Genomic DNA, 21,005 nt, shown 5'->3' with positions numbered 1-21,005 from the left:
CAGAGGCGCGGACATGAAGAAAACATTTGGGGGGGGGGGCTGAAAGTTGCTTGTCGTCCCGTATATACGGGACTCTAACACGTACACAGGAGAGGGAAAGTACATTGCATGGTTTTTTTCAGAAATTATTGGGGCGGGGGGCTTAAGCTTCTTTACAAAATTTATTGGGAGACGTTCAAATGATCCCAGCCCCTAGGTTCCCTTGTCTACGCCCGTTGTAATTGATATTAGTAATATCCAAGAGGACTAAAATGTAATTATAATGTAAAATAAAATATAAATTAAAATGTAATTAAAATGTATAATTACATTTAGGTTCATTAAGGTATTAATTAGGTTCACAAAACATCGTCGAGGTGAATGCAGGAAATTGCTATCCTAAATAAGGGATGTCACTTTACATCTTGTGAAAAATAGCAATTTATACGCTATTTGTATATTACTGCTAAAATTAGAGTGGAAATAAAGGGCTATTATATAAAAATCGCAGTAAATAAAAATTCATTTCACGAAAAAAATATTCAAATCGTTTAATGAACACATTTCTTGAGAAAAATCAAATTTGGTAAACTGGGATCTTAAATAATCGTCCATAAAATACGATACATCACCAGTTGTCATCAAAAACATGGTCAGAAGTACGCGACATCACTAATCGTAGTTAAAATTCCAAAAATACTGTGGACAAAACGCTAAACCTGAAAAATTTATGCGATGAATATTTACAATTTTTGCCACACAATTATCATAATATAATTTATAATATATGGACGGACACTCTCTCTCTCTCTCTCTGTGTATATACGACTTTAGTAAATATTACAAATTCAAACGAAAGTATCGTTGAAAAAACGAGATAAATGTATAAAAAAAATTAACGGAAATTCAGGAATGTCCCGTAATACGGGGCGCAAGTGGTTCGTCAAATTATTTGACATTTTACTGGGCCTTATTTTCAGAAAGGTTGAGAAAAACTGATGTAAGAAATACAGCGATGAAAAAAATTTAAAATATTCTCTTGAAAATATTTTCCGCAAGAACTTTGATATATTTAAGTATTTCTGGGCAGAAATACATTTTTTTCCTCTTCTCGTCGATTCTATGAGAATCCAGGCTTTTATCACAAAAGAGTGAAAATTTCAGATAAAAAGAACAAGAAAAAAATATCATCGAGAGAAGTCATCTTCTATTACCGAACAGATAGAGAAACGAAAACGGATTCCCGAAAAGAAAAGCTGAAAAGAAAACTGCTTTCCCGTTCTTCTCTCTTGAGCATTCATTCCCCCACTCTTCTTTCATTTTACCACCAGGAACTTGACTCGGGAGATGAGTCGGTGAGGAATTTCCGAGTATTCCGGGACTTCAAAGGGACGATATGGGGTAAAAAAAATCGATGTAGGGAGGAATGTTACGTACGTACGAACTCCTACGGGGATAATCAATGTCAAATATTGCTTTGGGAAGATGCACAGGTGCGTTCGTGACCTCTCCATCCAACCCTGCCGCTCAATATTATGGGAGTGAGAAGAGATTTCTTTGAATGCACCTTATAGGGAACCTATTTCCAAACCTCCCGCTTGCTCGTCATTTGCAGAACATAAAGCTTATTTGTGTTAAACATATGGTTTTGCCAGTAGGGAAAGGAAAGAGCCAGGATTTTTGTGGATTTTCATCGGTGGCTAGTGGCACACACACACGTCTCTTCCAGATTCGCTTTTTTTTACATCACCGCCAGTCGACTTTCTTCACTTCACCTTCAGCGGTTTTACTATTTGAAAACAATAATTTTGGATGCGTTTTATGAAAAATATTTTCTTTTTTAATATGATATTAGCTTGTAGACTATATGATATTAGCTTGTAGAGTTCCATTTGCTCCTCACTTGGGGTCACGTTCTTGGAGCTTCCCGCATTTACCGATAGGTGGCTTCGTTCGGATGGGATCCATCTAAATAAGAGAGGGGTCTGGGAGGTTTACGATAGTCTTAGGTCAGGTTTTTTACTCCCAGACCACGTAGTCGGGAATGCGGGTTAGTTAATGATAATCACAACAGTACTGACGGGGAATTACCCACCTCTGACTTGGATGGCTTCTCGATTGACAACAAACCACCGGGCAAATTAAAATGTGTGTTAATAAATGCCAGGAGCTTGGGTAACAAGAAAGATTTTTTAGAAACTATGATAGTTGTGGAGGACTTGGATCTTATAGCCATCACAGAATCTTGGGCAAACGATGGGGATGAATCTTTCTTACACATCTCCGGATACGATACTTTTTTGAGAAATAGATCTGATAGGAAAGGGGGTGGAGTGTTGATATACGTGAAATCATGTTTGAAGGCTAGAGAGTGTAACGTACAGAGAAGTGATATTGAAACCATATGGGTTGAACTTGAGAACAAAAGACGTCATAAGCTTATTGTTGGGGTTTGTTACAATCCACCGAATAGGGATCAAAACTACATCGCCAAAATGCACGATGAAATTTCCTACATGTGTAAGCGAAAGAGGGTTCTCATACTAGGGGATTTCAATTACCCGGGTATTGATTGGGAGAACCTTTCATCTGGAAATCAGTATGAAAGAGACTTTCTTAAGTTGGTGCTCGAAAATTTTTTGTATCAGCATGTATCAGAAGCCACTAGGGGTACTGCTATTTTGGATTTAGTTCTTACTAGTTCTGAGGATCTAGTTGAACATGTTTCGGTGGGGGAAGAGTTTTCTTCCAGTGATCATCGTATCGTCAGATTTCACTGTAACTTTTCCTCGGGTAAGGTTGATAACAAAAGATTGGTTCCTTGTTTTCGGAGAACTAACTTTGATGTTTTGCGAAGAAGGTTAGCGGAAGTTTTCAAAGACCGGTTGGAATCAGTAGGGGTGGTAAGTCAATGGGAAGAATTTAGTACGAAGCTGTCCTCTGTTTTGCACGACGTCATACCCTTTGTTCGAAAAAAGCGTGTTTGTACATCACACCCTCTATGGTTCACGGATAGCGTGCGGAACCTTTATCTTGAAAAGAAAAGAGCATTCAGAGAGTATAGAAGTGGACGAGGTGACCTATCATTGTTTACTGATAAAAGAAGACTGTTGAAGAAAGCGATAAGGGATAGTAAAAAGCAAGTTGAATCTAGGTTGGCAGATAACATTGGCTCTGACCCAAAATCATTTTTTCGATACGTCAATAATGGATGTAAGGGGACAGTTGGCCCCCTCTCGATAGGAGGCTCAAAAGTAGAGAGCAATGTAGGCATGTGTAGTGCTTTCAATGACTTTTTCGCGTCGGTTTTTAATGGAGATAATGATATTCGATATACGGGTGTTGCATGGGGTAATAAAACGCTCAACGATATTCAAGTGGAAGACGTGGAGGTCCTAAATCTTCTAAGAAATGTATGTGCAAGCAAAGCACCAGGACCAGATGATATCTATCCCAGGGTTCTCAGGGAAGGTGCTAATGAATTGTTGGGGCCAGTCGCACAGATATACAGGAGTAGTGTTGCTGAGGGTATCGTCCCGAGAGATTGGAAACTGGCTAACGTTGTTCCGATATTTAAGAAGGGTAGTAGAGAAGTGGTGTCTAATTATCGTCCAGTGAGTTTGACGAGCTCCCTCTCGAAAATTTTGGAAATTATCATCAAAAGGCAGTTTGTGAAGTGGATAGACGAGAATAATGTATTGTCGGATAATCAGCATGGGTTCAGGAAGGGGAAGTCATGTGTAACTAACCTCCTTTGCTTCTATGATTACGTGACTAAGGCTTTGGGTAAGAGCAAAAATGTCGACGTTGTTTACCTTGATTTCCAGAAGGCATTCGATCGGGTCCAACATGGCAAACTCTTGAAGCGTTTACACGAGATTGGAATAGGGGGCAACTTGCTGAATTGGATAGAATCGTGGTTAAGAGATAGGTCGCAACGAGTTATGGTGAACGGGGAATTCTCTGGTTGGACAGACGTCACAAGTGGAGTTCCTCAGGGAAGTGTCCTTGGCCCCATACTTTTTTCACTTTTTATCGATAAACTCGATCAGGGTATCGATGGAATTACTAGCAAATTCGCAGATGATGTGAAGCTAATGGGGGTAATCGGGAATGAAAGCGATAGGGAGTTGCTCCAGACCAACTTAAACAAGATTGCAGCATGGGCAAATGAATGGAGCATGACGTTTAGCGTAGATAAGTGCATGGTCGCTCATTTTGGTTCGAACAACCCACGGTTCTCTTACGAGTTGAATGGTGTCACTATCCCGGATGCAACTAGAGTCACCGATTTGGGAATTCTCATTGACGAGCGACTTAAGTTTTCTGAACATTGTTCAGCGGTTGTCAAAAAATCGAATAGAATGCTTGGTCTCATTTTCAAAAAGGTCTCTTCGCGTTCTCCTAAAGTCATTCTTCCTCTTTTTCGAGGCTTAGTTCGTCCTGGACTGGAGTATGCTGTAAGGTTTTGGAGACCATACCTACAGAGGGACATAGACTTGGTTGAAGGGGTGCAGAGAAGAGCTACGCGTGTCCTTATTGGCACACAGGGCTTGAGTTATGAAGAAAGACTTCATTTTTTGAATATGTTTACATTGGATGAACGCAGGTGTCGAGGAGATATGATCGAAGTGTTCAAAATTTTCAATGGGATGGATAGGATGGACCATGAACTTTTAGTACACCGCCAATCGACTGCTTTTACAAGGGGACACCAGTATCGATTGGTGAGGGACAATGCAAGGTTATGGTGTCGCAGGGAATTTTTCTCCAATAGGGTTGTTAATAAATGGAATAGCTTACCCCCGGAGGTAGTAAATTGTAACACAATTGACACGTTTAAAAAGAAATACGATAAACATGTTGGGGTAAATCGAGAAGCTATCCATTCTTAGAATAAGACAACCATAAGTAATCTTTATGGGCATCGTATAATATTTTATCATGTGTATATATTGTTTGTAATTTGTGTTAATTGCATTTTTAATTGGGTTGCTGTATTTTTGAAACATATGACAACCATATTTTTATGGGCATCTTTTTATCAGCCACCTCGTTGGGCATTTTGCCTGTTGTGGCGTTGTATTTGTATTTGTATTTGTATATAGATCATACTTCATCAACTTTCATGGGCAAAGCTTTACAGTTGAGCCAACTTTAAGGAGCAAGCGAGTTTTGCAGTGAAGCCTCTGAAACTCACTGAATGGAAGGCTTTCTCTGTATAGCACGTCAGTGTAATGCCGGGAAGTAGCTTTCTATGTCATCCTCTGCTGAGAAAAGAGAAAAAAATTAATTTCATAGTAATGAAATCATTGAGTCAAGAGGTCATTGCGCTAAAGAATATTCAAATTTTATTCAAGAAAAAAACAGAGAATATTTGTACTCAGATACAAGCCATTTGAAGTAGAATCCAATATTAAAAGATACATGAATATAACTTTCACAGTATATTTAGTTTTTCTTGAGTCATTGTAATAAGTTATAGTGAAAACAGGGGCTATCATGTTCTGCAAGAAGAATCACCTGAGGTAAGCCATTTATGTGGCTCGGACGTTTTTTTGAAGGGTCGTTTTTTAGTATTCCAGCTTGTCCGTTAGGTATAGGTATCTGTTCCAGTGTCCCGGTAATGTAATCAGTAGGGGAAAAATGGGGTTTTCAGGACAATAGGCACTCCCCACTTGCTCCCCACCAGGACAATAGGCACTCCCCACTTACTCCCCACCAGGACAATAGGCAATCCCCACCTTACGAGGGGATGTATTCCGCAGCCCTCCGCTAGATGGCGCTCACACGCGATAAGGGATGCCTCGATAAGAGGGATGACGCTTTACTGTTTTTTTTCCCTAAATTAAATTGTTTTATTGGGGGTCGTTCACAAAATAAAATTTTTTATGCCACGCCAGGGATCTTTCCTAAATTACATTTTTATTGGGAGTCATTATTAAATTAGAATTTTTTTATGTCTGGTTGTTCTTGAATTAAATTTTTTTGTCACACAACACTCCATCTTTCTTAAATTAAACTTTTTTATGTCAGTTTTCCAGTCAATAACGTCACCCTGTGTATACCGAAGCTAACAAGAAAGAGAGGGCTATGGCACTCGAAAGTCACGTGATCAACTGGGTTATACTTTTTCTCCCAATCATCCTAGAAAGTTAAAGCTAATGACGAAAATTAAAGTTTCCAACATCATTAAATTATCGCATGACGTCACATTAGGGATCGTTCTTAAATTATCGTTTTCTCTAACTTACTTTTTTTTTTTTCAAACAGGTTTGATGAGGGCTTAAATTATTTTTTAAAATAAAAAAATTATCGTGTTTAGCAAATACGATACCAAAGAACCTTTCCCAAATTAAATTTATTTTATGTCACATTTTCTGAGGAAGTTATTCTAAAAGGCATCGTCATTAGATTGTCGTTTGGAATTTTCTTTTCTATGCCAAGTGATGAGATTCTGTTCAAAGAGGGGTCATTCCTAAATCATAGTTTATATATATTTTTTTTCCTATCCCCATATTCAAATCTGACGTGATGCGATTTTCCACAAGCTCGTTTATAAATCAGCTAGTAAAAATGCATGTATAACAAGTTCTTAAGGAACAATTTATTTGAATATAGCACCACTTTATTTTCGTATACGTCCTTCCAAAATGATCGTTTTCCCTAATACACTCCGTAATGGGATTTTTTTTTCAAAGAGGGGTTGTATCGCTCGTAAAACTTTTTTTGTGAAATTTGTCACAACTCTGACGTCACATCCAATCAATTTCACATGCCCATGATTTCAGTTTTTCACAAGGGTCGTTCTTGAATTATCGTTTACACGTCATTAAATTATCGTTCGGGTAAACTTTTCATGCTCTGACATGTTTTTACAATCCTGTAACTTTTCTTGAAATATGAGTTCTTTTACCTAACTGAGAGAATTTTCCGAGCTGTAAAATAAAAGAGCTACCGCGCAAATGAATTACAAAGTCTTTTCTACAAATCAAGTTTTCATTTATTCAATATTTTAAATAATTTTCTTCAATCATGCATTTCAAATTTTCGTAATTAATCAAGCAATTTTCCGCGACGTTATGATTTTCCTACTGGAATTTTAGCGATGTCATGAAAGTCAAGACATGATCGTAATAGATGCAATATGTTATGTTATCATGCAACTGTAGACATTCGTGCCCAGCTGATAACCCATGGCGCATCCATGACGACTAAATATTTTTCCCCGCGAAATCATATCTTTTTTTTTTTTAACTTCCGACTATAGCATCGATAATGTAGAACTCGTGTTCATCACTTCAGATTGGTGTGTGTGTGTGTGTGTGTGTGTTTTTTCGCTAGCTTCTGTTATTTTTTTCAATGACATTCTCTCTAATGTTCTGGTTACAATAAAATAGTTTATGTTGGAAAAACTATAAATTGCGAAGGAAGGAGGAAAAGCTCCAATGCAATTCTTCCATCTACCGAGATATCACACTTAGTACGAGAAGAGGTTAAATAAATGTCGAACTAGCATAAAAAAACTCTTGATCAGTATAGTTCATTCTTAATAGTCAACCAGCAGGCAGACTTTCTAGCTTTCATACAAAATAGTAATTTTTTACAGCATGCATTTGTTAATCTTAAAGAAACCCCCGCGACGTTTTAGTGGTCTCACAGTCAAATAGTGTGATAAGACAAAATATTTTATCCGAATTTATATGATTTCATGAAGTAACAAAACATTAAAGGTAATCTTTCAACGAAGAGTCGAGAATCACTTACCGAGGTGGATGCTCATTCATCGTTTATTGAGACTGCAAAAAAAAAAGTTAGCTTACATCGTTTAATACTAACTTCAACCTTTTACCTGCAAACTTGCGCATTTGTGAACATCGGGGAAAAAATAACAGCGATGAAGAAGATGCTATAGAAACAATAAAATCAAAAATGTAGTAATACCACAAGAGGCTATGAAATACTTTTAACATATATTTATTTTTATTGATTATTCTAGATAATTTCTTTGAATCGTATCATTTTCCACACAACTCAACATCATCATCACCATGATTCATTAGTGGATCTCCATTTGGATTTGCCCGCAAGTTTCCATCCGCAAGAAGTTCTGGGTACAACTGTGAATCTGATAATATCGGGGAAGTCGCCTCTGATGGTAAACTTGAGATGTCGATTAAAAGGACTTCATTGGCTGATTCACGATTACACACCCAATCTCGAACCCGTTGTTGAGTCTAAAAAATGAAACATTTGGGGAAAAAACCATTTAATTTAAAAAAAAATAGTTTAAGTATTAAATAATTTAAAGAATAATTTTGCTCTTTTCGAGTTTTCATACAAAAGATTTCAATTTTAGTGATGAGGATTATATAGACAACCGAAGAAAAGAACTTTTATTTATTTTTTGTTCCCCTATGAGATCACAAAACAGTTTATGAAACTATGACGGTGAAACTGAATAAATCATGCCGATCAAAAGGCGTGTTGCACTTCGATAGTATGTTTAAAATGTTGATACTAATAGGAAAACAAAAAAAATATTTTTTAGCATCGATTTTTATTTTTCTATTCAGCATAAAAATAGTTTAAACAAAATTAAGTGTCAGGAATATTATGTTTATTACAACTGACTACGTTCGAGAAACTTTTAAAAATAGAGCAGTCTATACAAAACGTATGATTTTAATCATAATTCACAGATATTTTTGAGCTATTACGCATTATTTCCTCGAAATTAGCTTATTTTTATACTTTCGCTGAACATTGTATACTGAAAAACATTGTATACTGAAAAACATTGTATACTATAAACATTGTATACTATAAACATTGTATACTATAAACATTGTATATAGTCATTTTTATACACTACGTGGCTATACTAGTTGTCAATGCAATGAATATGCTAAATATTTTCTGAAATATGTTAGTTTTTATGAAACAATACATGAACTTTGACAGAAAAGAATTTCAATATTTTATATTTAAACAGTTGTAAAATGCAACTGAACATACAGCCAGTTCATTGCACAGTTAGTATCATCTGAAACCACGACTAAAAAAAATGTCATTAAAATATCGAACACACTTTTGAGGAAATGAGTTTTGCGCGCAGTGTAGTTACGAAAAACACGAATCTTCATGAAACACGTTTAAAAATTAGTTGAGATCTATACTCCGATTGAATTGACACAACTAGAATTTTTTTCAACACTTCAAATGTATAAGAATAAAATAGTTACGTATTTCCATGAAAAAGAAAAGAATCGTCAATTTCCATGAAATTCGTCATTTGAAGATAGTCTGCAACCTTAAGTTCAGATCGAGAAACGCTCATAACGTTATATATATATCGATCGCTAATAAATGAGAGATGCACATCACACACGGTTCTTATTTTTACCTTTAAAACCAAAAACGATCCAAACTCTCTTGGATAATTTTCACCGCTTGATGGATGTACATCATTCTTCACGCATATTTAAAATGCAGGTTTAACACTCCAATAAAGCCGAAACCACTGATAATTTTTTTTTATACTCTTCTAAATTTTTAAATTTTCATGGCAAGAAAGGACTGAAATTTTTCTAATCAGAGACTAATTCAACCTCAAGAGTCACAACAGGCGAAATGACCAAGACAGTCAAAATTAACAGGAAAACAATATAAAATAATTGTTTGATTTCACAATAAGAATCAATAAAACAGAATAAATTGAAAACTACTTACATCAATTTTCCTTTTTTTTTCGTTGATGAATTTCCCTCCTCAGGAGACCTTTTCATAGATGACTGGGCATTCCCTTCCAAGGCATCACACATCTCATGTAAGGATTCTATGCTCATTTCAAACTGAGCGAAGTCATTGAGTAAATCACACTCTTGCTGCATATTGTAAGAAAACCTAGAAAAATTCAGCTGAAATGTGAAGAAAATGTCGCTGTCACAGTGAGGTGAGTATCCCGACGTGCTCTTGGTATTTAAACTCTCTTATCAGTCAATGACGCATCATGACAAGTAACGCGAATAAAAGAATGAATACGGAAAGCCGTGACGTGGACTACAACATAATTTCAATTAGCAACTTCTTATCAAAAATATACTTCGAATCAATTTCACTCTGTCTTTTGAAAATATCACTATCTTCTAAATCCGTAATTGAAATAATTCAACCTCTCATAAGAAAGTCGCAACCAGACATGAAAAAAAGTTCTTTCGACTCCATTCTTGAATTGCCATATGAAGTAGTTGCATATCACCCGACACATGCGAGAACACTATGTATCGATCACATATTCAGAGACCCTCGCGAAGAATGGTAATGAAAATTTTAACAACTTTGAAGCTCCACGTGAAGAAAATCCCTCTTACTTACGTCACTCAGATCACTGTATAGACTTTTTTTTTCTTCACATCTCTGTCTCTACACTCCACAAGCCAATATAGCGCATTTTTTTTAAATTAATTATTTTTTTTTCTGTTTGAAACTATAAAAAAATTTTAAAAAAATGGTTAAACTCTTTCCCAGATCTAGTTCTTACATTTTAACCACTCCCAAAACGCTAAAACTTTAGCTAAAGCACAATGGCTCAGCTGCTTTGGGTGACATGAACATGAAACCAGACGAAACATTCATCAGGGAATCTAATAGTATATAGGATCGAAGACCGAAGTTTTCGCTTTTTCTTCGCCCTTCACGAAAATCGTGTGATAATTTTCATCTATCCGGGTTAACGTCTGCTACAACCATCTCGTACGGGTTAAAATCCAAATACCACACAAGGTTGTGATGTTTCCACGCACCCATGAAACCTGGGAGAATTCTCCATCACTTAAAACGTGAACACTAAATGGCGCTTTATAAATGCTATGATATGTGTCATCTGTTTCCAAGTTAAAGAAACTTAATTCCTTAATAATAAATTCTCGCGAACTCAACCTATAACCCTAGTCATCTAACAGGCATGTCATAGCAAACAGGAAGAAATTTACTTACTCATAGAGTGTAGCGACAGAGATGGGAAATCTAAGTGCACTAGCTGGAATCAAACGAAAGAAATGAGGTGATTACAGTTTATCAGACACCAGTTCAAATAAACTTAGATTAGACCAAGTTGAGGATTTCAGCTCGTATAGAATTATGCTAAAATATCAAAGTTCAACTAAATTTGGGGGGGGGGGTGATGTGTTACGCCGCGATTGCAGCCGCAGCTAACATGGCAACCTAAATGGCTCAGAATAGAGGCACTAGTGTTAGTCAGCCACTTGAGTGTTTGCCCATCCTTACGCCTCTTCTTTGATTCATATATGACTATTTAAAAGTATCTCGCGGTTTAGCACCCCTCACTTCATGAACATGGGTTGCATATTATGGAGCTGTTGGTTTCACTTGATTATCACACACATTGGTATATGTTTAGTTAGTTTTTAGTTTATACCAAGAGCACGTCGGGATACTCACCTCACTGTGACAGCGACATTTTCTTCACATTTCAGCTGAATTTTTCTAGGTTTTCTTACAATATGCAGCAAGAGTGTGATTTACTCAATGACTTCACTCAGTTTGAAATGAGCATAGAATCCTTACATGAGATGCGTGATGCCTTGGAAGGGAAAATGCCCGGTCATCTATGGAAAGGTCTCCTGAGGAGGGAAATTCATCAACGAAAAAAAAAAAAAAGGAAAATTGATGTAAGTAGTTTTCAATTTATTCTGTTTTATTGATTCTTATTGTGAAATCAAACAATTATTTTATATTGTTTTCCTGTTAATTTTGACTGTCTTGGTCATTTCGCCTGTTGTGACTCTTGAGGTTGAATTAGTCTCTGATTAGAAAAATTTCAGTCCTTTCTTGCCATGAAAATTTAAAAATTTAGAAGAGTATAAAAAAAATTATCAGTGGTTTCGGCTTTATTGGAGTGTTAAACCTGCATTTTAAATATGCGTGAAGAATGATGTACATCCATCAAGCGGTGAAAATTATCCAAGAGAGTTTGGATCGTTTTTGGTTTTAAAGGTAAAAATAAGAACCGTGTGTGATGTGCATCTCTCATTTATTAGCGATCGATATATATATAACGTTATGGGCGTTTCTCGATCTGAACTTAAGGTTGCAGACTATCTTCAAATGACGAATTTCATGGAAATTGACGATTCTTTTCTTTTTCATGGAAATACGTAACTATTTTATTCTTATACATTTGAAGTGTTGAAAAAAATTCTAGTTGTGTCAATTCAATCGGAGTATAGATCTCAACTAATTTTTAAACGTGTTTCATGAAGATTCGTGTTTTTCGTAACTACACTGCGCGCAAAACTCATTTCCTCAAAAGTGTGTTCGATATTTTAATGACATTTTTTTTAGTCGTGGTTTCAGATGATACTAACTGTGCAATGAACTGGCTGTATGTTCAGTTGCATTTTACAACTGTTTAAATATAAAATATTGAAATTCTTTTCTGTCAAAGTTCATGTATTGTTTCATAAAAACTAACATATTTCAGAAAATATTTAGCATATTCATTGCATTGACAACTAGTATAGCCACGTAGTGTATAAAAATGACTATATACAATGTTTATAGTATACAATGTTTATAGTATACAATGTTTTTCAGTATACAATGTTCAGCGAAAGTATAAAAATAAGCTAATTTCGAGGAAATAATGCGTAATAGCTCAAAAATATCTGTGAATTATGATTAAAATCATACGTTTTGTATAGACTGCTCTATTTTTAAAAGTTTCTCGAACGTAGTCAGTTGTAATAAACATAATATTCCTGACACTTAATTTTGTTTAAACTATTTTTATGCTGAATAGAAAAATAAAAATCGATGCTAAAAAATATTTTTTTTGTTTTCCTATTAGTATCAACATTTTAAACATACTATCGAAGTGCAACACGCCTTTTGATCGGCATGATTTATTCAGTTTCACCGTCATAGTTTCATAAACTGTTTTGTGATCTCATAGGGGAACAAAAAATAAATAAAAGTTCTTTTCTTCGGTTGTCTATATAATCCTCATCACTAAAATTGAAATCTTTTGTATGAAAACTCGAAAAGAGCAAAATTATTCTTTAAATTATTTAATACTTAAACTATTTTTTTTTAAATTAAATGGTTTTTTCCCCAAATGTTTCATTTTTTAGACTCAACAACGGGTTCGAGATTGGGTGTGTAATCGTGAATCAGCCAATGAAGTCCTTTTAATCGACATCTCAAGTTTACCATCAGAGGCGACTTCCCCGATATTATCAGATTCACAGTTGTACCCAGAACTTCTTGCGGATGGAAACTTGCGGGCAAATCCAAATGGAGATCCACTAATGAATCATGGTGATGATGATGTTGAGTTGTGTGGAAAATGATACGATTCAAAGAAATTATCTAGAATAATCAATAAAAATAAATATATGTTAAAAGTATTTCATAGCCTCTTGTGGTATTACTACATTTTTGATTTTATTGTTTCTATAGCATCTTCTTCATCGCTGTTATTTTTTCCCCGATGTTCACAAATGCGCAAGTTTGCAGGTAAAAGGTTGAAGTTAGTATTAAACGATGTAAGCTAACTTTTTTTTTTGCAGTCTCAATAAACGATGAATGAGCATCCACCTCGGTAAGTGATTCTCGACTCTTCGTTGAAAGATTACCTTTAATGTTTTGTTACTTCATGAAATCATATAAATTCGGATAAAATATTTTGTCTTATCACACTATTTGACTGTGAGACCACTAAAACGTCGCGGGGGTTTCTTTAAGATTAACAAATGCATGCTGTAAAAAATTACTATTTTGTATGAAAGCTAGAAAGTCTGCCTGCTGGTTGACTATTAAGAATGAACTATACTGATCAAGAGTTTTTTTATGCTAGTTCGACATTTATTTAACCTCTTCTCGTACTAAGTGTGATATCTCGGTAGATGGAAGAATTGCATTGGAGCTTTTCCTCCTTCCTTCGCAATTTATAGTTTTTCCAACATAAACTATTTTATTGTAACCAGAACATTAGAGAGAATGTCATTGAAAAAAATAACAGAAGCTAGCGAAAAAACACACACACACACACACACACACACACACACACACACACACACACACACACACACACACACACACACACACACACACACCAATCTGAAGTGATGAACACGAGTTCTACATTATCGATGCTATAGTCGGAAGTTAAAAAAAAAAAGATATGATTTCGCGGGGAAAAATATTTAGTCGTCATGGATGCGCCATGGGTTATCAGCTGGGCACGAATGTCTACAGTTGCATGATAACATAACATATTGCATCTATTACGATCATGTCTTGACTTTCATGACATCGCTAAAATTCCAGTAGGAAAATCATAACGTCGCGGAAAATTGCTTGATTAATTACGAAAATTTGAAATGCATGATTGAAGAAAATTATTTAAAATATTGAATAAATGAAAACTTGATTTGTAGAAAAGACTTTGTAATTCATTTGCGCGGTAGCTCTTTTATTTTACAGCTCGGAAAATTCTCTCAGTTAGGTAAAAGAACTCATATTTCAAGAAAAGTTACAGGATTGTAAAAACATGTCAGAGCATGAAAAGTTTACCCGAACGATAATTTAATGACGTGTAAACGATAATTCAAGAACGACCCTTGTGAAAAACTGAAATCATGGGCATGTGAAATTGATTGGATGTGACGTCAGAGTTGTGACAAATTTCACAAAAAAAGTTTTACGAGCGATACAACCCCTCTTTGAAAAAAAAAATCCCATTACGGAGTGTATTAGGGAAAACGATCATTTTGGAAGGACGTATACGAAAATAAAGTGGTGCTATATTCAAATAAATTGTTCCTTAAGAACTTGTTATACATGCATTTTTACTAGCTGATTTATAAACGAGCTTGTGGAAAATCGCATCACGTCAGATTTGAATATGGGGATAGGAAAAAAAATATATATAAACTATGATTTAGGAATGACCCCTCTTTGAACAGAATCTCATCACTTGGCATAGAAAAGAAAATTCCAAACGACAATCTAATGACGATGCCTTTTAGAATAACTTCCTCAGAAAATGTGACATAAAATAAATTTAATTTGGGAAAGGTTCTTTGGTATCGTATTTGCTAAACACGATAATTTTTTTATTTTAAAAAATAATTTAAGCCCTCATCAAACCTGTTTGAAAAAAAAAGTAAGTTAGAGAAAACGATAATTTAAGAACGATCCCTAATGTGACGTCATGCGATAATTTAATGATGTTGGAAACTTTAATTTTCGTCATTAGCTTTAACTTTCTAGGATGATTGGGAGAAAAAGTATAACCCAGTTGATCACGTGACTTTCGAGTGCCATAGCCCTCTCTTTCTTGTTAGCTTCGGTATACACAGGGTGACGTTATTGACTGGAAAACTGACATAAAAAAGTTTAATTTAAGAAAGATGGAGTGTTGTGTGACAAAAAAATTTAATTCAAGAACAACCAGACATAAAAAAATTCTAATTTAATAATGACTCCCAATAAAAATGTAATTTAGGAAAGATCCCTGGCGTGGCATAAAAAATTTTATTTTGTGAACGACCCCCAATAAAACAATTTAATTTAGGGAAAAAAAACAGTAAAGCGTCATCCCTCTTATCGAGGCATCCCTTATCGCGTGTGAGCGCCATCTAGCGGAGGGCTGCGGAATACATCCCCTCGTAAGGTGGGGATTGCCTATTGTCCTGGTGGGGAGCAAGTGGGGAGTGCCTATTGTCCTGGTGGGGAGCAAGTGGGGAGTGCCTATTGTCCTGAAAACCCCATTTTTCCCCTACTGTAATCAATTCTCTTGTTGCTGGTCTTGAGATCTGTTAGAGAGTCATTAATCCAATGAGATTTTAGTGTACTGTGATGGTACTGTTTTTTGTTGAGTTTTTAGAGTTAGTTGCCACTTTGAGAAGAGTCCTTCCTCGTCGTTGCATTGTGCTGTTGCTTTAGGAATGACGCCTCATTTACATGGTGCACACTGGTATGGAAACAGGCGCGTGCGCGCTTTTACTTGAAGAATTCAGACAAATATTGTTCTTATTTGATAGGTGGCAGCAGGGGTCCCAGCGCAAAGTTTTTTTTTTTATTTCATCGATATCTATGCGTATTTCTCTTCTATAAAAAAATTCAAACTCATTCATCCATGTTCCAGGCAACAAAATTCAGCATTCTGGCATTTAGCATATAGTATCAATATCTGCATTGATTAAGAACTACAGGGTGATTCAGAAAAGATGGGAAACACTTTAAGAGGTGATAGCACACACCAATTCAAACAATTGTCATCAAAGAATGCATGGTCTAACATGAAACGCAAACGCGGTAGCGCTTTCCGAAACAGCCGCTCCGCAAACGTTAAAACGGCATTCCTGTTAAAATTTATCAGGAGAAAATAACGCCATGCATGCAAATTTAACTTGGGGAAGAAGAAATAGTATGCAAATTTGCGTCACCGTGAATAAAAGGCGAGGAGCCAGCTCTGTGAAGTTATTCCAGCGTGTAACCGTTCTAACAGTTGTAACGTACGGGATTATGGCACACTTTAGCAATAGAGTCCGCGGCTTTTATTCACTCTGACGCACATTTGCATACGGGAGGTTCTTGTTCCCCAGGTTACATTCACACGCATGGTGTTCTTTTCCTCCCGATAATTTTCAACAGGAATGCCGTTTCGAAACACGCCATCGCGTTTTCGTTTCATGTTAGACCAAGCATTCTTTGATGACAATTGTTTGTATTGGTATTGTGCTATCACCTCTTAAAGTTTTTCCCATCTTTTCTGAATCACCCTGTAGTTAACTGCAATTTATTAGCGAAGCGAGATGAGCTATTATAGGCGTTTTTACCCTATGTATATGAATTAACCTTTTGCGGTCTTATGTCGAGGTGGACTTGACATTGAACCGCATCCGGAAACAACGACACTTCATTACACGCAACGGTTCCTTAGGGGCCGTTCAAGTATTACGTCATCATCTATGGGGGGGGGGTTTCCGATTTGCTGACTTTTGATGACAAGGGGGGAGGGGTTTGGATAATGCTTACGTCAGCAACAACCCTTTATGAAAATATGAGTTAGGATTCAGAGGGGCAGAGTTGTTTACGAATTTTGCTGACAAGGGGGGGGGGAGGGGGTCAAGAATCGCTAAAAATTTGCTTACGTAATACTTGAACGGCCCCTTACGATGACAGGAAACCCCTGTGAATTCGGCTCACAAGCAATACGGAAACCACAAGGTAACAAACATTCAGGGGCCTTCCTCATTTCGGGGAAGGCGCTACAAAGTATCAACGGATTGCAGAAAACCTCTGGACCGTTAAGGGTTGAGATTCACATTAAAATGATCCTAGAGGCGTACTTTTTCCAATTAGAAAATGTATACAAATAACTTGTAGTACTCAGATAGTTCATTCATGTTTCATGTGGTTATATAGTTATTAAAATTTAAAAAAATAACTTTTTATACAATTCCCGTGTGGGCAAAAACCTAATTAGAAAGTTATTGATCTGACTATCCTGTTGTCAAGAAAAAAATTCACGTTTCTAAATACATTATTGGCGAGATATTCAAATTCAAGTAAAACGGTCAACCGGCATTTAACGCTGTTTCTTCCCAACTTTCCCCAGTTTTTCGAATTCGAATATCTCGGTTAATAGTTCCTTAAAAACGTGGATTTTTTTTTGTTAGCAATAAGAGTCATCGCAACAACTTTCTAACTGGGTTGTTGGGGCCACGGGAACTGTATAGAAAGTCAAGTTTTACCATATCTTAATAACTATACAACCCCTTGCAACATGAATAAACATATCGGAGTACTACAAGTTATTTGGATACTTTTTCCAATTGGAAGTATGCTTCTAAGATCAACGGTTTGCCAATAAAATGCTATACCTCTTGTTGACTATGCACCCTGCATATAAGTAAGATAAAAATAGCATATAAGATGACATAAGCAGCATTACACAACAATTACACATCACTATGCAACAATTATACTTCAATATATACCACATCATAAAAACGATCGATATACACCATTATACATCGAAACTTGCATAGGGGATAACCCAAAAATCATACAACAATATTATTATACATCCTTATACAGTATTACAAATTATTGTGGCCTTGCTGTCTTAGTTTTTTATTATAATACGACTACCATAGCTCTCTCTCTGAACTTACTTTTGAAATTTCTATTCATGTGAAAAATATATCTTTCTCGCCTCTCAACATTGGAGCTTCCTGATCATGTAGTTTCTTCAAGAATTTGGCGAAAAATTTCGTGGATAGGCAGGAAAATCACACAGACCATCGTTCGAAGAGCACTGATAGGACCATTGCATCATCTGGCATTCATTAAAATACAGTTTTCCATAAACTCTTTACCGGAAGAAAAATACACATTTGTGCAAAATAATGATTGAAACTTATCATCTAACATAACAATTTTTTTTTTAATCAGAGATTGAAAAATAATTACTAGTATGAGAAAAGTTACCGTGCTATATGCTGCATATAAGAAAAAAACCCTGTTAAGATCATTAGCAGGCTATCAATATTTGAGTTCGCGATAATTTAAACAAATTAAAAATACTCATGAGTGTTTTTAATTAAAAACATTCTTGTACGCGATTAAGCAAAAGAGAAATAGTAGATTTTAAAAAAAAATTCGTTTAATATTTTCTCCCGCATTTTCTTTGAAGTCCATATTAAAATGAATTCTTAAAAGAAATTCCTGCGTAACTAAGAGGATCCTAAATGGGTCTCTGTTGGAAAAGAATTTTCTCGAGGGGTAGAGAAAGGGATTCTAGTTATGAATTTTTCCAATTAAAAAGATTCTTGTGAAAGAGTAGTAAGTACATTATGAAGATCCCGGCAATGTGATATTGGCGTTGAAAAGGTATTTCCTTAATGAATAAGTCGAATGACAAAAAAAAATACAAAACGGCAATTTCTTTTTGGAAGTTCTTACGCCGTAGTTTTTGCCTTTCTTTAGAATAGACGATACCAGCAGCAAGCAGTAGTTGCCTCTCAGAATGAAGTAAATCCGGTATTGATTGCATAGAGCTCTTACAATCTATTAATAGCGTCGTGTCTTTGATTTAATGCCATTACGGAGATCTAATACAGTACAATAAAAAACCATTTCCTATCAAATTCTTCCTTGCAAGTCTTTGCCTACTACCCCAAACCTCACTTACTTTCGGTGGGGAAAGAGTTTGGTGATTGCGCTTGAATATCTCAAGTTTCAAAAGATATAATGTCTCATTTATAAATGGAGGGGGGGGGGGGGAGGGGTGCCGATTTTAAGGGTAAGTAGAGAACATGAAAAAGATTGAGCATTTCACAGGAACCCATGACCGGAAATACCATCGTACATCGATAGGCGGTGGTGATCGGAGACATCATGGAAAAATGATAATGGAAGTACAAGAAATTAAAGGACACAAGACATAGATTCCTTTCTATGACATCCCAATACATATTCTTCTATGGCATACGAGTCGCTCGTGGCCTGCCCTCACTATTCCTGTTGCCTCTTAATCACTTCACGTACAAGCTTTTGCCAACAAATTTGGATTATCTCTATTTGACGAATCAGCGATAAATCTGGTAACTTCGTCCTAACCTAACGGCACGTTAGAAAAAGGAAGGGGAAAGGAAAAAAAATATATAAAAGAAGAAAAAATTTTATAGATAAGGGAGATTTTTTAGTTCTTTCACACCTTCACCCAAGGTGTTCTCTTTCGCTCTTACATGTATATAGTAGAAAAGTGGAAGGAAAAAAAATCACTAATATGGGTATAGAAGGAGTATGGAAAGGAAGGGAGTGAAAAAGCAACTTCAGTTGATTTCGTTACTATAACCGTACGCGATGGTGAAGAGAGGAAAGAAAACACAAAAGTTGTTTGAATTTATTTCACTGGCACGTGGACGCAGTATTACGTCCGTGATCGTAAAGTGGTTAAAGACTCATATTTACACAAACTGTGATGAATATGCGAAATAAAAAACAAAAAAGGGCGGTGACCGATCTATTATCTCTGTAGAAACCGTTCTCGATGCAGTCTTTCAGCTGCTCGTGCATTACTATAAGAGAATTCATACTCTAAGTGCATAACTGTTCGTGTAAAGTTACGTGATCTTCTTTCCGTGATTACTGCTCGAATAAGAAGAAATCGCATATTTCCCTCCACATTCTCATCAACAGCGCCACGTACCGACGTACGATGTTTCCATTCTTGGGCCCCTATGCAGTTCTCAATCTTTTCGATGTTCTCTGCCTCCCTCTATTTATGAGACACCCTGTATACATAAATATTACCTCACATGATCATTGATATTATTTTAGATTGGGGTACAGTAGCTCAGATCGATAAGATACTCGCCTATGGTACCAAAAGATGTCCAGAAGTGACACGAATTCGACACCTTATTCGTCCTTGTCGGAATATTTCCTGACGGCGATAATATGACCACCACCAGACGAGAATATAACCGCAGGTTATACTGCTACTGCAAGAAGTCTCCCACCGATGGGTTAGTGCACCAACCTTTGGATGAAATATGTGAGGAAAAACAACGAACGCTATTGTTCGGATTCAGCAATAAACTTCAGGTCCCCGTGTAATTATCCCTCGTGGGCAAAAAATGACCATGGTGCGACCAAAATTATCGAATTTGTTTTAGATTACACAAAAACAAAAATGAATAAATAAATTGTCATAAACGTTTGAAAAGGGCATATGTATTCAAAACAACATGGATAAGTTCGTTGCTCTATTACTATAACACCCCCCCCCCCCACACACACACACGTCCTGAAACACCAGTTGCTGCCTCCCACCTTCTCCGAAAGAAATTTCTGGCTAAGGACCAGGTTTAGTCTATGATTTTAATAAGATTCGACCGATTAAAACGTTTTCCATGTGATCTTAAATACAGTCTGATCTCTTCATTCTATTGCTGAAACACCATTCAAGTACTATGTAAACAGAA

General features: G+C 36.1%; 2 protein-coding genes across 4 annotated transcripts in view; both read left to right on the top strand.

Annotated features, from left to right (window-relative positions):
- The window catches only part of LOC149088015 (uncharacterized), a 517,816-nt gene that overhangs the window by 110,469 nt on the left and 386,342 nt on the right, over positions 1-21,005 (top strand). The window lies entirely within an intron of this gene.
- Positions 11,231-13,409, top strand: LOC149088016 (uncharacterized). Its single transcript, XM_089252718.1, has 2 exons — positions 11,231-11,672; positions 13,134-13,409. Exons 1-2 carry the CDS (start codon positions 11,505-11,507, stop codon positions 13,350-13,352), a joined length of 387 nt encoding a protein of 128 aa, XP_089108844.1. The 5' UTR covers positions 11,231-11,504; the 3' UTR covers positions 13,353-13,409.

The sequence above is a fragment of the Pholcus phalangioides genome, unplaced genomic scaffold, assembly GCF_987345545.1.
Source record: "Pholcus phalangioides strain wild (caught in Gottingen) unplaced genomic scaffold, Ppha-v1.0 ptg000003l_1, whole genome shotgun sequence".
In the NCBI taxonomy this organism is placed as follows: domain Eukaryota; kingdom Metazoa; phylum Arthropoda; class Arachnida; order Araneae; family Pholcidae; genus Pholcus; species Pholcus phalangioides.
The sequence above is the reverse complement of the archived record's forward strand: the minus strand, read 5'-3'. Positions and strand labels throughout refer to the sequence as shown.